The sequence below is a fragment of the Netta rufina genome (genome assembly GCF_964035555.1).
Source record: "Netta rufina genome assembly, chromosome: Z".
Taxonomy (NCBI): Eukaryota; Metazoa; Chordata; class Aves; order Anseriformes; family Anatidae; genus Netta; species Netta rufina.
The window spans coordinates 26,915,874-26,932,228 of record NC_140126.1 but is presented as its reverse complement, the minus strand read 5'-3'; the positions used below and the strand labels follow the sequence as shown (position 1 = coordinate 26,932,228).

General features: G+C 37.2%; 1 protein-coding gene across 5 annotated transcripts in view; it reads right to left on the bottom strand.

Moving 5' to 3' along the window:
* Positions 1 to 16,355, bottom strand: part of UHRF2 (ubiquitin like with PHD and ring finger domains 2) — an 85,099-nt gene that overhangs the window by 37,825 nt on the left and 30,919 nt on the right. For all 5 annotated transcript variants that reach the window (XM_084304704.1, XM_084304705.1, XM_084304706.1 and 2 more), the window contains one exon: positions 11,517 to 11,735. In XM_084304704.1, the coding sequence (XP_084160830.1) occupies positions 11,517 to 11,735 (219 nt within the window). The remainder of the gene's footprint in view (positions 1 to 11,516; positions 11,736 to 16,355) is intronic.

Genomic DNA, 16,355 nt, shown 5'->3' with positions numbered 1-16,355 from the left:
CATTAAATTGCAAAGAAGTTCTTTCACTTTGTATTGCATGCAAACTGAAAAACAGACAATATTTTCAAGATTGTTTTAGAATATTCCACACTCATTTGGTTTATCATGAACATACAAATGTAGTTGCAAAATAGAACAGTACTAGTTGTGATTTTAATTCAATTTTATTTATTTTTATTACATGAGCCACTATAATGACAAACATATTAGACAACTTTTCAACTGTGCAAAAATTTCATTCCCATAAATAAATATATGCTTAGAGAGAGAGAGCACTAAGACAAAGATAAAAACAAAACTATTTTCCAGGATACATTGAAGACTGTACTGTCAGAAATGTCATGACCTATCAGGAACCCTTGAAGCCACTAAAACAAATCAAAGCAAAGCAAAACAATCCCTATCCACCCCAACCCCTCTCACCCTCTTCCCTGACTGCTAAACCTACAGATTCACATTATGGATACAAGTGCAAGCCAGACAGCATAATACTTTGTTAACCTCAGAAGTAAGCATAATGTTTCATGCATTTATAAATCATCATAAGTCATTGGTCAAGACTCTGAAAGAGAATCTTCCTTTGCAGGGACTATCCTTTTTCCTTAGCCTAGGAACTGCAAAGAAGATGAGTATTAGAAAAGCAAGCAAAAACTTAACACCTGGAAAATGGGGAAAGCACTGGCCTAAGAAAATAGCAAGTTACATTGGCAGATCCTAATAATATGTTTATTAGGGTAGCTCAGGAGCATGACTGTCCTGTGCCATTGACCAGATGGAGGAAAAGGCAGTAAATGAAGAACAATGGATCCCACGCATCATGCTGAGGACTGCCCATGGCCAGCCCTGCATCCACGTTGAGGATCTGTCCATGGTACTGCAGAAAGGCTCCTGGTTCAGGACCAGGGTGGGGAAAGGCCTTGACATGGTTACAACTCTCCCCATTTTGAGTCTCAACTAAGTTTGTTGTTTGCACTATCACAATGCTAAATGGCCAGCTGCAGATTCCAAATCCATGTTCAAACATGCAGGTGTTAACACCTAGCTGACAGAATACCCTGAAACAACCAAGTAAAAAGAGCTAGCATCCAGGGATGTTTCTGCTCAGAACAGGACGAATCTCTTCTTGCCAAGAATTCCTGAAAGTGAGAAAGTAGATCTATAGAGAGAAAAAGTCCTAATTAATTTGATACTTAGAGGGCAGTTACTGATTGTGAAGTGTCTTCATCCTTTATGTTGCTCTTTAGACAAATTAAATCAAATTTCCATGCCATGATGGCCTATTCCATTACTGCATGATATTAAATGCCCCATTCAAGTCCCTAATGGCTATTGCATAATGGTAATATAGCTTTTCTAGTCATTATGTGAATGTTTGGAGTTGGTGATGATACAATTATAATTCATTTCTACGTGAGTATATAACAATTTTCATAGACTTCTGGTTAAAACTGTTGAGAGATTCCTTCAACGTCAGGAAGCTGTGGATGGGACAGGCAAGCAAAGGGTCAGGCATGATCAGAAGAGAAAGAATACAGCAATCAAGGCTGAAGTGTAATCACTTTAAGTGCAGATATCTAAAGAAGGAAATGCCAGCAAAACAGCCTTATGGGGAAAGCTCCTGTGCCCTTTCTGGGGAACCTGCACACCTGGCTGCCTCTCTGAAATGACTGTATACTAACGCACACAGCACGGGGAACAAACAGGGTGAATCACTGAAGTCTGTGTAATTATTACATGAGTACAACCTCACTGGGATGATAGAAGCATGGTGGGATAGTTCATGTGACTGGGGTGCTATGGTGAATGGATACACACTCTTTAGGAAAGACAGGCTATTAAGGCAAGGAGGAGAAGTTGCCCTTTAATGGGGACAGGTCAGTAGCCAGTCAAGAGCTCACCGGTCAAGATCACCAGACAAAACTACATTGGTGATGCTAGTATTGCATCCACAGGACCTGGTTCTCAAGGGGAATTGTAAGCACCTTGATAGGATGACACAGCAGAACGCAAGAAACGTAAAAAAATTCTGAGGTGCAGTGACAACTTCCTGACACAGGTGATCAAGGAAACGTGGATGGCTAGGCCTGACTACAAACAGAAGAAATTAAATGTGAAAGCGGCAGCTTTGGCTGCAGCAATGATGAAAGGTTGGAATTAAAGGTCCTTAGAGGTGGCAGCAAGGTAAAAAGCAACACCACAGACTGGATTTCAGACAGCAGATTGACCTCTTCAGAGATCAGCTTGGAAAAATCCCACAAGATACAGCCCTTACTATTAAAGAATCCCGTTCTCCAAGCTCAGAAAAGGTTCATCCCCACATGCAGGAAATCAAAGGCATCAGGAGGCCTGCACTGATGAACAAGCTGCTCCTGACTAAACTCACACATAAAAAGGAAGTATGTAAGAGGTGGAAGCAGGGGAGCTGACCCAGGGGACTGTAGAGTTGCTGTCCAGCTGTGTAGCGACAGAGCTGGGAAGACCAAGGCCCACTTGTTGTTGAATCTGGCTAGCAATGTGAAGGGCAACAAGAAAGGTTTCTAAAAACACTGAGAAAACATGGACTCACAACTAAATGTGACAGGGTCCCTGATGACAAAACAAAACACAAAAGGCAAAGGTACTCAAAGCCTTCTTTGCCTCAGCATTTACTGGAAAGATCAGTCTTCAGAAATCCCATGTCCCAGAGACCAGTGGGCACGTCTCAAGCAAAAAATGACTTAGCCTCAGTAGAGGACACTTAAACAAACTGGACATGTGTTAGTTTGTGGAACCTAGTAGGTACCCATGAACACTGCGGGAGCTACTTTTTGCCTGTACAGGGCCACTCTAGGTCATCTCTGAACAGCCATGACAACCCAGTCACACTCCTAAGAACTGGAAGAGAATAGATTTAACTCCTATCTTCAAGGAAGAGAATGAAGGAAGATCCGCTGACAGATCCAGGAAATGATGATTGTGAATTGTTAGCATGCACTTTCAGAAGGAAAATCATGTTTAAGTAGCCTGGTGCTTTTCTGCAATGAGGTGACCTGCTTGGAGGATGACAGGGGAGCAGATATTGTTGACCTCCACTTCAGTATGGCTGACATTGGCTCCCCAACATCCTCACAGACAAGTTTAAAGCGTAGCTTTGGTAAGTGCACAGTACAGAGGATTAAAAGCTGACTGATTACCTGGGTCCAAAGTATTGTGGGGAATGGCGTAAGTCCCATTGGAAGCAAGCCACTAGGGGTTTACTTCAGAGGCTGATACTGAAGCCAGCTCTTTCTTTTAAGCACTGTCTTCTACCTTCACTAATGAGCTGAATGACAGGAACCATGGGAACCTATTGCATTCTCAGCAAGTTCTCTTTTAACACAAATCCAGGCTGATAAATCAACTGAGTGTGCTGTCTTTCAGATTGACCCAGACAGAGAATTTCATTATGTTCAACCAAGGGAAATAAAAAGGCACTGGTATAAAGGCACTGGTAAGGCCAAAGGCTGAGTAATGTGTCCAGTTCAGGGCTCTGCAGTATATGAAAGTTATGGGCTTACTGGAGCAATTCCAGAAAAGAGTCAAGAAGATAATTAAGGAATTGGAGCATCTTTGACATGAGAGCGTTTAGTCTGGAGTAGAGAAGCTTGTGTGTAGAAGACACTTAATAATACATATACTTATCGGAACAACACAAAGAACAGAGAGCCAGACTTGTCTCACTAGTGTCTACTGGCAGGACAAGAGATAATGGGCACAAATGAAAGTACTTGAAATCCCCTCTGAACATTTATTTAAATTTTATTTTTTTAAAGCAGTGATTGCCTAGACAGGTTGTCAAGTCTCTACCCAGATATTCAAAACCCAACTGGACATAGGCCTGGGTTGATCTCTCTCACTGATCCTGCTCCAGCAGGGGAGTTGGACTAGATCAGCTCAGAGTCCTTTTTACCCTTAATGAGTCCCCCAAACGTATACATATATTTTAACACTATTCCTTTTAAATTTTTATTTTCAGAAGGTTGAACATTACAAAAATTATGAATGTTACTCATCACTTTCCTAGATTTTTTTTTAACTGAAGTTTATTCTTCCTCTCTTATTTGAAATTACTTCCCTCACTGAGAATAAAAAATTAAGTTTTGAAATGTTCCTAAGGATCACCTCCTAGAAAGCAAATCAAAAGACTCTGTGTTTCCAGGTCTGCATGTTTATTAGAAAAAAGTATAGTGTTACAAGTACTGAAGATGTTTGTGTTTTTTTGGTGTGGGAAAACAAACAAAACCCTTGAGATTCAAGTCAGTCCATTCTTCACATCCAAAATATATTTATTTCATTCTATTCTATTATTAATTATGAAATGGTTATCAAATCCAAGATATAACTTTTAATACATCTGTTTAAGGTTTTTTTTTTTTTAAGTACCTAATGTTTTAACAAATTTTATCTGTCTTATCCCTGTCCCTTGTTGCAATTTAGATCCATTTCCTCTAGTCCACCTGACATGTATCACTAGGCTTCCCAAACTATCTCAGCAGCCCTGTAGAGCCCCTCAGAGATCTCCTCTAGTTTATCTTTTGTTTTTGTGTGCACAGGTGTCTGAGGTGGTGGATCTAGTATTCTTAATGCAGTCTAATGAGTACTCAATATGGGGGTAAACATCTGCCAACCTTCTGATTCCACTGTTTTTTGTATAGCTCCAATTTTTTTCACATAGGCCAAATATTGTTAGCCTTCATTACAGCAAGGACTCACTGCTTGCTCATCATGTTCACCTTGCTATCTACCAAGACCCAAAAGTTCTTCTCAGCAAAGCTGCTTCCCAGTCAGTGCAGTTTTAACCTTCATAGCAGCAAGAGGCTCTGCCTTCCCAGGTTTTGGAAGACTCTGCATTTACCCTTGTTAAACTACGTAAGGCTCATTGTGAGCTCCTGCCTGCTCAGGTCCCTCTGACTTGCAGTACTATACTTGAGTACTTCCACCACTCTGCCAATTTGCTTTCTGTGAACTTGATGGTAGTGTACACCCTTGCCTCTGCCAGGCTATTGCTGAAGACAGAATACAGTACAGGTCCCATAACAGACTCTGGTAGTTCTCCCTTTCCGAGTAGTGTATAAACATTAAGCACTACTCTGAGTCTGGTTATTATTATTATTTTTTTTAATCCCATGTAGTTGCCTACCTAACAAGATTACATCATCCTAATCTGGACAGAGTATTGTGGGACACATAGTTGAAAGACTTGCTAAAACTAAAGTAAATTATTTGTCCCCCTCCCCCTTGGACAAGTGCTACTTGTTTTACTATTGAAGGCAGTGAGGCTCATAAGGTATGATTTGCTTGTGTGTGTGGGGGGGGATCCATCCTGGCTCCAAACAATCTTCAAATGGCGAGCACTTCAAAGAGGACCATGCTAGAGTTTTCCCATAGATTCAAGTGAGGTTGACTGGCCTGTAGCTCTATCTTGGCATTCTCAACCTTTGTCCTCTTCCAGTCATAAAGAGCCTCCCCTGATCTCAGTGAGTTTTCAAACTCACTAGAGAGCAGCATTACTACAACAGCACAGTACCCTTTGCACCCCTGGATACAACCCATCTGGTTCCATGGACCTATGACAAAGTCTTGCAAGTAATCGTTGACTCAGTCATCATCCATTGCTGGTGGCTCCTCTCCCTGAATGTTCTCACCAGGCAGAGCAGCCAGAGAACTTGTAGGTAGAGACTGAGGCAATTGTTACTGGGTCATCTGTCATACTCACAAACACATGCTTCCTTATTTAGCCTTCTACTGCCAATGCAGTAGTAAACGCTCTTTGTGTTGCTCTTGAGATCTCTTCTAAGTGTTCTTCTAAGTATCAACTGTAGATAAGGTTTGGTTCTTGTAACACCATCCTTGTATATTCTGAATTCCTCATTTACAACAGTTTCAGGAATACAACTCAAGTCTGGTCTACTAAATTCCAGTGTCCATTTTCTGCTACTCTTTCATCTATTACATCTGTATCTTAATAACCACTATTTCATGGTCAGTATAGCCAAAGCTACCATTAAGCATCTCATCCCCAGTACATTTCAATGAACAGCACATCCTACTGTGCATCACCTTGCTGGCTCCATCCTGTACCTGTATCAAGAAGTTATCCCTGCCACCATCCAGAAATCCTCTGACTGCTTGCATTTTACTGTATTGTCCTGCCAGCAGGTATCAGGAAGTTTTAAGTCCTCCATGAACACTGGTGCCTTGTTACTCAGAGACTTTTAAAGAAGGCTTTGTCCTTTTCATCACCTTGAATGGGTGAATTACCACTACGTCATCCTTTTTGACCCCTCATCCTGACCAACAAGATCTCTCTCACTGTTGCCATCCTGCTGAAGAGTTCCCTGTATCTAAACTTCTTTAGATCACTGCAACCTCATCTCATTTTCCTTGCTGTTCCTGACAAGCTTGCATCCATTTATTTCTCATTCCAGTCACGTTAGTTGTCCCATCATATCTCACAGATGCAGAACTAATTGTTCCTGTTTTTTTTTTATTTTTTTTCCCAGGCTGTATACATTTGCATACATGCACTTGATATGAGTATACCTCTTTTATCAGTCCCAAGATCCTCCTTATTCCCACCACCCTATACCTTCTGCTTTCCACGCACATACTAAGCCTCCCCTTAACAAGGGGGTTTATAAGCCTCCCTCATTACCTAAAGCTCTACTCACCAGGATTCAGTCTGTTGGCATAGATGCTCTTATTCCACTTGAGGAGGAAAGGCTTTTAGGAACAGATGGGAATCCAAATACGAGACCCACAGTATCAAAAGCCAAATCCCTGTCAACACCAGCTGTGCAGCTAACCAGGTTTTGATACACAGAATTTGCCTGCTTCTTTCATTTAGGAGGATTTGTCCTCCAAAGCCTTTCCCTTTCACCAGCAGGACTGAGAAGCTCCTACCAACAGCTGTGTTAATTAAAAAACATCTTATATGGGAGATGACGAGCTGCACTGAAGTCATGAGGAGGAGAGGAAGGAGTGAGATATGAATTCACCCTTTCAGAAGTTTTGTTATCTACAAGAAATATGCCATCTATGTCTGTGCAAGGAACTTTCAGGTAAGTTCTTCAGCAATCAGAATTCTTAGAATACCCGTCGATACCACATGAAAGCTATTTCGAAAAACAACTTCAAGTAAATCTTGTTAGTATTCCACTTATCAGAATAACAATGTCTTCTAAGATTAACCACCAGTAATCAAAAGACGTTACATTAAAACAAACAAAATTTGAAGTTATTTTCTGTAGAGAACTATATCACAATAATATAAAAACATAAGTAAAGTACAAACTATAGACTGAAATTCCAAATCTAAGCAAGAAATGTTTAGTATCAGAGCTACATTATTATTATGTCATACCTAATGAGGTATGACAACATCAACTATGACATGTTAATTATCACTACACATAGTGAAATGGATAGAGAAATAACAGTAATATACTTTGTGAGTGTTAAAAAAGTTGCAACCACCAGTAACTTTTTTTGGACTAGCTGTACATAAGACATTTTTTGAAACATCCAGAACAGAGTGCAAGGCTTGTTTCACTGCTCTGTAATGTGTTTGAATTCTGTATCTCTGCAAAGACTAGAAAAATGATTAGGTATGACTTCAAAACCAGGAATTAAATATAAATGAAAAGTGTTGAAAAATTAGAATTAATTCTAATTAGAATTAATTAGAAAATCTAGAGATAGCATAAAACCTTTCTATAGACATCATACTACATTCCAAGAACAAAAACATGCCAGACATGAGTAAAAGGAGACTAGGCAAAGAAATGATAAATGGATATATCCTACAACAAAACAGAGGCGGTGTTCTAAATAGGGAAAATAAACTTTCAATATAGAAGATTAAACAGAAAACCAAGTATTCAAAAAAGAGGTCTACCTCAAAACAGAATTCTTTTTAAGGAGCAGGAGGCCTTGCAGAACACCCCAAAGAACTAAAAGAAAATCGATATATAACATTGACATTTTAGAACCCTTTCTATTACCTTCCATTATAGTTACTCAGGTAAAGACCTCAAATTAATTAAATATTCACTTGGTAAGAGGTATAAAACCTACAGAATTAACCATTTTTTTTTCTGATATTTTTGTATCATTCTGATGATTTAAACAAAAAGACATCTTGGTATTGAGAGAGGTTCTTAATAAATCCCAATTTTCAAGGGCTGAATTCAGAAAAGTAAAAGCTGATTTTCACAAAACTACAGAACAGCTGAGTTTGGAAGGGACCTCTGGAGATTACACTGCCTGAGCAGGATATACCCTGTAAATCCAATTCAAATCTATTTGGAGGTGCCACATACACAGACCTGTACATAGGACCATGTGTATTCCATGACTGTGTGCTCATAAGCCCATTTGCAGTATGCAAAGCAGCCATTTCCCAAATATTTCTATCGATGACATCAAGTACAAATTGCATATGTCTCAGGCATCCTACAGTTACAAATTAAATTTCAGTTCCAATGCAGATACGGGACAGATAAAAATTACTAATATGTGGTTAAGTCTTCTGTACAACGATGTCTTTCTCATTTTCAGTCTCACTTCTCTTTGGTAATGTTCTCTAATCCATGTCTTGTTTCTCAAAACATGAACTAATGATGACAGACTGTAAAGGACACTTCCTTTAGGTTGTGATTAAGACATGAATAAAAGTAACACATAACAAATACACACATCAACAGATCCCGTAAAAACAAATATTCATGGTATGTTCTACCATAAGTGTTCTATGTTCTCCAAAGCATTACCACAAAGACAGTCTTGATACTTCCTGTCCTGGTGCCAACAGCTCCATGAAATCTTTTTCAGAAGCCATCAAAAAAATCAGTAAGTCAAATGTTAGACTATTTTCTACAAAACTGGTTGTTTCAAACAGAGCCTTTTTAACAAAATAGCAGAAAGGGAGGAGACATGGCTGTGACTGTATCTGAATCATCTCCAAGAACTCTGTCTGTCATTACTGTCTTAAGGTTGTTCTTAGGTAGTGCGCAAATAATTCGTCACTAACATATAATCAGTTACTCACTAATACATATCCATAAAACTTTTATGATAGAGTACACCTTCATTACATTAGCATTAGTTAAATATTTTAATGAACAATTAATTACAACTTTAGATTAAGAACATTAAAAACAGTAAGACTGACTTTTTATTTTGCAAATTACCATAACAAGAAAGTAAAGTGAGCATGCTCCTCCCAAGCTTATCAGTATTAGCAGATTTATCTTGTACTTTTACTTTTAAATGAGAGGATTTACCGTTAACTGACAGGAATGGTTTAGGTAACACATAACAGAGTATTATTTACCAAATATTCCTTGATATGTTACAGAAATGATAGGTTACAGAAATGATAGGGCTCAGATATCCTTACCTTCTGCAAACTAGTTGACTGGCTGTATAGACAAACTATCAACTTGTAAAAGAAGCCTAAGTTCTTATCTGGGAAGAAAATTCACTGAAATAGGGTTCCATTTGGAAAATTGACTTAAATTCACCACCTACAGTATTTATCAACTGTGACTTCAGCCCCCAAACTCTATCCGGAGGACAGAAAGAGGTCAGTACTACAGGGAACACCCACAGTACTTGCTCTGTTACCATCTTCAAATTTGAAGCATAACTAACAGCTTATTCAGACTGAAAAAAAGCTATCCTGTAGAGATCCAACCAACACAAGCAGAATTTTTAGCCATCACTCGAAATGGGTACTTTGTTTTGCCAAAAAAAATCCTATTTTACTAAACTGGAAAAATTCTGAAAGAACCCCTACCTACAGACAACACTTTTAAATAACTATCAATAGACATTTGACTTTAATGTAAACTGATAACTGGATAGTTCTGATTATAGAAGGCCATGAACTCCATTTCTGTGATTCACCAAATGTTATACAACTATTAAATGTATTGCAATGAAAACACTAATCTCTCTCTATTCTGTCCTCTTAAATCTCTTCTCCCTTGCGAAGTTAATGATTAATAATTCAGTATCTACTCAATTTCTTCTTGTTTCACATTTTTTCCCCACTTTGTCTCAAAACATGTCAAAATGTCCTTTCTGGGGACATAGTCACGGCACCAAGCCTGTCAGAGTTTAAGAAGCCTTTGGACTGTGCTCTTAGTCATATGGTCTGAATTTTTGGGTAGACCTGGGGGGTGCCAGGAGTTGGACTCAACCCTTATGGGTCCCTTCCGACCCATATTCTATGATTCTATATGCCTGCTCTAATTAGCACAAGAAGATGGTAATACACTGAGATTGCCCATAAAACAACTCCTGTTACTTTGAAACTAAAAAACATCCACAAAACAATTTTCACCTACTCGTATCATATACCATGCCTTTCTTATTTCTCCAGTACTACATGTGACTATTTTTAAGCAAAATATTGAATTGCACCTTATCATAAGTTTGCATTTCTTCCAGTTAACCACATACTGCATCATATCTTCCTACAGATGCAATGTTTCTCCCTTCTTATAATAAAAATACTCTAAATAGTCTACTTCTCTTTAAGAAATATACTCACAGACTAATGACACTACTCACTGAGTAAATTTGGGGCATGCCATGATTAAACCAATCATTTAATAAGCAAAGTTTCACTTCAGTTCCAGTTGCATTTTAAAATCAGTTTTTGCATGTAAGCCTTCCTTAGAATGTTTCTATCTTCTGCATGGATGAAGGTGGCAGACTGGATCCAATTGCCTTCAGTTCTTTAGTGCCAGAAAAGGGTAATGTTAATGGAATGAGGAAAGCTAGTTGGAGGAGGAAGGTTACAGTGAATTCTTCAAGGAGATTGTTCATAAAGATTGATCATCTTTTAATCTCTAAAAAAGCAATCATACAGCTTACTGGAAGTTATATCATAAAAGTTTCTGCAGAAAACAGTGTACCCAAGAGTCACACATGAATTTTTAAAATCAAACAGGAAACCCAAACAAAGGAAAGATACTCTGTTGAGTTCAGCCACATGAAAATACAAGTAATTCCCACCCCCACAGATCCACATTTTACTTGTCATAAGCTACCAAAATTTTATTCTTTAAAGATCCAGTTAGCCAGTTCAGACTTACTCAGATTGTCAGAGATAACTAACATTCAGTGAGACATAGAATTTTCCAAACTTTCAAGTTACTGAAAACAGACACTTCAGCTTTGAGTGGAATCAAAATATATAAATAGATATATAAATAACTAAAAAAATATAAATACAAATAAAAACATTCTGATCAGGTAGAATCACATAATACATGAAATCCTGTAGTTATCTTCAGCAGTCTTACGAAATGTAGAAATTACAACTCATAGCTAAGTTTGCACATTTTAAAAAACATACACTGGAATTCCATGATTCAGACAGCTGTGGGATTTAAGTATCACATTAATTTTAATCTGGTGATGACTAGTAGACAGAAAGATACTTTATATTAAATGTAAAGATTTTGAGTTGGTCAAACAATTCTTACCCCAGCAGAATTTTAGCATGAACCTCTTTGTTAGTCCTTGAGATTTCTCTCAAAGAGGTAATTTCTGCATCAAACCAAAATCCTCTTTCTTCTGGAGTTTCAACATTGTAGTTAACCATCACCACATCACCCACTTTTAGTTCACTCCACTTCAGAATGGTTCTTGCTCGGGGTCGAAGATTACTGGTGTCCATTTCTACTATGCCATTCTCCGGGTACCTTGAAAAGCAAAGCCAACAACAGTAATGATTATTACTCCTGTAACAGTAAGTTATAAGTCATAGGCAACATTTTTCAAGAGTATAATTTTTAAGATGTCTTTGACTTACAAAACACATAGCATTAAAAAAATCAGACCTACTATCCTTCTGAAAATTTTATTTTGATCTGAAGAGTCCAGCTGTTTGATTAATCTCAGATGGATACAGCAGCATCCACAAGTTGTATTATAAAATTTAAAAAAATGTAAGAACTGGTTGTTGGATTTTTTTTTCCACATTTGTAATGCAATCGATTTCAAATTTTAGCACAGACATAGACCAATTTTGCTCTCAGTGAAATCAACTTCTTCCTTAAACCAACAACAAAAAAGCAGTAACCATTATTTTAATGTTTTTCAGCATGGCACATTCATGATTTAGGCCTGTTCTTAAGCATTTGTTACATTTCCACTATATTCATTATATTTCGGACTAATCTTTTTAACAGTTTGACCTTACAAACACAGCATATTGAATTCATGTGGTAGATACAGTCCAAATCCATGTTCAGTGAACCACAGGTTTAAAAAAAAAGGCTAACTACAAAATCAAATAAGGGAGAAAGAACTCAGACTTCCTCTCAGACAGATGATCTAATAAGTGGAAAATGTTTCTCCCTTTTAATTATGAAAGAAAAACCTGGAAAGGCAAATGTAGGATCAGTCCTTTTGACAACTTCTTTTGAGAAAATGCAGTGAGGAATGCAACAGTATAAGAAATAACGGAAGAGGAAAATGCTTCACTAAAACATAATTAAGAAATGTTGGTTTGTTTTTTCACTGAAGACAGTTTTTTTTTTTTTAAAAAAAAACTTTTTTTAAAAAAAAAAAAAAAAACTTTTTTTAAAAAAAAAAAAAAAACACTATAGTATTTTACACATTATTACCCCCCAAATTGTTAGGGTTTATAAGATACGGCATACAGCAGCACTGGAAGAAGGTGGCAATCGCAGCACACATACAAAATTAAACAGTAGTAAGTAATATCTGAAGAAATCCAATTCCTTTCCAAGTTCAGATTCATTTACCAGAATTAAGACAGCTGTTAAATATTGCTATCTTAAAAACAAACATGAAATACATAGCAAAAAAAAAAAAAAGACTGAGATATTAACTTTTCGGTCTAACAACACAGCCTTCTTAGGTCCTGCGTATAAGGTAATTCTTCAGCTACAGTAGTGCTTGTAGAGTTTTCAGATGTGCTGTAAATACAGCACAATACAGACATGAAAAACATTGCTAGCAGAAAATACCTAGCCTGCTACAAAAAGATTAAGACTCAGATGTTAAACTAAAATAGTGAAGTTCCCTTCTAATACTTCTTGTAAGCAAAGAATCATCCATTACTAAACTTGCCCTAGATGAGGTCATAGTACAAGTCCCAGAGAAAAAGAAAGCAAGTTGAGTGCTTACAGACAAGGGCTATGCAAACTATTCATTCCTTTAACAAAGATTACTGAGAACAATATATCTTACATTTCCATCATGTAATGATGATTATTTAAACAAGAGTACTCATGCTTTATAGTTTTATATGCCTTTATAAAAGAGTACTGTTAAATCATAATGGCAAAATTCTACCCTTGCTAATATAAGTATGGCTCTTGTTACTTTCCAGCATGCCTATCCGTAATGAACAAGACCATTTCAAAGTCTTGGGAAAACTGCATGTTCTAACTACATAAACGAAATGTACTTAGCAGCATGAGGCTCTGGCAAACTACAGTCTGAAGGTTGTCCCTGCCTCCACAATTGAATGAAACCCCACTGATGCAAATGGATGCATTATACACAAGTTCGTTTTTGTACTAAATCTACGTCTGCTAAAACAGAAATGGGCTAGAGAGAAGGCTGTGGACATGCACAGTGGACGTGCAGGATGGGAGGGCCAGACAAGACCTGGTGTTCCATCTCTGAGCCTTTTCTTTGCCCTCTACTGTGCAGATATCTGACATGCGGCTTACATTTGTTGGAAGACTTATCAGCTTCTTTTGTTTAAAGAAACATGAACCACAGCAGTTCAACATTGGCTTGAGATAAACCAAGGGCCAAGAAGACATCATATCTGTCCTTAACTATTACTTACATTAATTAATGCCTAATTAATACCTGATTTATCCATAATCAAGTTAAATCCAGAAAGTGTTTACTTCCCAGTATATACAGGGGCAGGTGCTTATGAGAGCCACTATCATGTGTGAACAGTCTCATATTAACTTTTTTTAAACAATTTTGTTTCCAATTCAAAAGCATGAACTACATAGCCAACACAGGTATTTGTCCTGTAGTTTTCCCTTAAAAGAACCATTCTACAGTGACAGTGTTCATAATTATTGCAATAACTGTAATATAATAAAACAATGCAGAAAGCAACTGTAATGAGGTCACATCCGTTTTATTGAAGGGCCTGAATAATGGCAGAACATCATAGTTCAACAGGCTACTGAAATCTTACGACTAAGATTGGGAAACTGGTTAGTTCCAGTCATTTTACAATAAACCTTTCCTGAAGTTTGAAGAAGGCAGTAAGTATAACACAGTGAACAAAGAATCAGTTTACTTGAACTCAGAAATGAAAGTGTGCCTTAAGCATCCGGAAACTAAAGAAAGAAAAATTACATATTGTTTATATACACACAAAAATAATCAGGTGAGAAGTTATATATGAGATCCGTGGTGTTTAAAAATTAGTACACATTAGAAATTCCAAAGTCACTACCCAAAAAATAATCAAAACAAGTGTAACTTGCAACAATTTTGAAATCTTTTTTTAGAGCAGGAGATATGATCTGAAAAAAAAAATCTCTGAAAAAAAAAATATGTTGAGTTCTCTTCTTCTTGGGAAGACCTTTGGACAAATAACTTTTAATCATCAAGAATTATTTTGTGCCAAATTCAACTTTGTCTCATCTTTTCACCCCTAAACAACTCAGAATAGAAACCTTCCTACTATATGTCTGAGGAGCCTCAAAGATTTTCATTGTTAACAGCGACTCCAACTCTGCTCTGCTGAAAGAGCCCAAAGAAAGACTGCTAAGCTTAAGAAACCTCCTGAAGTCTCCTCTTATAGGTAGAAACCTATTGCTCTCCAAAGAAAGAAAAGAAAGGCAGCCTTCCATAAGTGAACTTCACTTGTCAGAAACTTAAGCTCACAAACATTCCTTTTGAAGAAAAGACAGTTAATAAACTGTCAAGATTGTCCTTGTCAGAATTCACATTTCTTTTGCATCAGGTTCCATACACAAACTGTTTTGGTGCTGTGCTTTCACACACTGAAATGCTGATGAATTTTGATAAATGCCAACATATTTAAACATTCATATTTGTTAACTATTCATGTTTGTCCATAACTGATACCCCAAACAGAACAGCTGAATCAGCATTTGTCACAAGCCTTTGAGTTAGGCTCAAAAATGACACATTTTCAGTCATACTAAATACGTTAAGCACAGTAATAATAGTCCTCATTACACTAAGTAAAATGAAAATACTTTCACAGTAAACTTGTGACCTCAAATGTATTTAATGTCACAATTTACCTAAGTATGGAAAAAAACACTCACAATAAAAAATGCCACTCACTCCACACTCATTTTCCAGAAGTTTAACAAATTATTTGTATAAATCACACAACATTAAAACTTAACCTCTTACAAATGCAAGAGTAGTATGTAACTACATCACAAATGGGAACACAGAGATAAACCAGAAGACAATGAACAAATACAGTGTTATAACAAGCCTCAAGAATGAGGTGAAAGACCCTTTCCAGCCAACTGTAATACAGAACTACTGTTAGACGTAAGTGTTTACTGAAGGTGTTTTCTTATTTATTGCATTACTTATAAAATCCTGTGATAACTCTCCAAAGAAAACAAAGCAGCTTCACAGTAGTGTTCTGATTAGACTAGTGTAAGTTTGGTACAGTTGAAATGATGATTTGACACAATTCAACCTTTAATTATAGACATTTTCTTGTTTTTACGCATTCTTCATTACACTTAGCACCTAACATTTAAAAAAGCAGACACTGTTAACAGGAAGTATTATTGTAACAGTTCAATGAATACTTCCCATAAGAAGTCTCATGTTCACTGTGAAGCCACATTTCCCTGTAATACTTTTAACTGCAAACACTAATAGTAGCATAGCATGATTTACCTATGATTTCCTAACTTTGTATACGGTTTCCATAGCAGAGAACTATCACTGTAATAAAAATCCCAGCATTTCTTGGTCAGTATCTGTTTGTTCCTAAAACACTGCACTACTGAGAAACATTAACTCTACATCAGAATATGCACAAGTCTTTTCAGTCTACCAAGAACTTACTTTCAACACAATTATTAAGTATTCTATTTGAAGTATGAATAGAATGAAACAGAAGGCATCTGAGAAATACACTGCGTGCAAGGGGAGGTATGGAGGCATTCTGTCATTCCTTCACAGAAAAGGAAGCAGACTTCTGTTTGTGGCACGTGCATTAAACCTGCTCAAAGCAGTGCTTCCCTCCCTTGCTCCACCCTTACTAAGCAGCCACCAGACGAATTTATGCGAACGGATCAGTTAGATCTACAGAA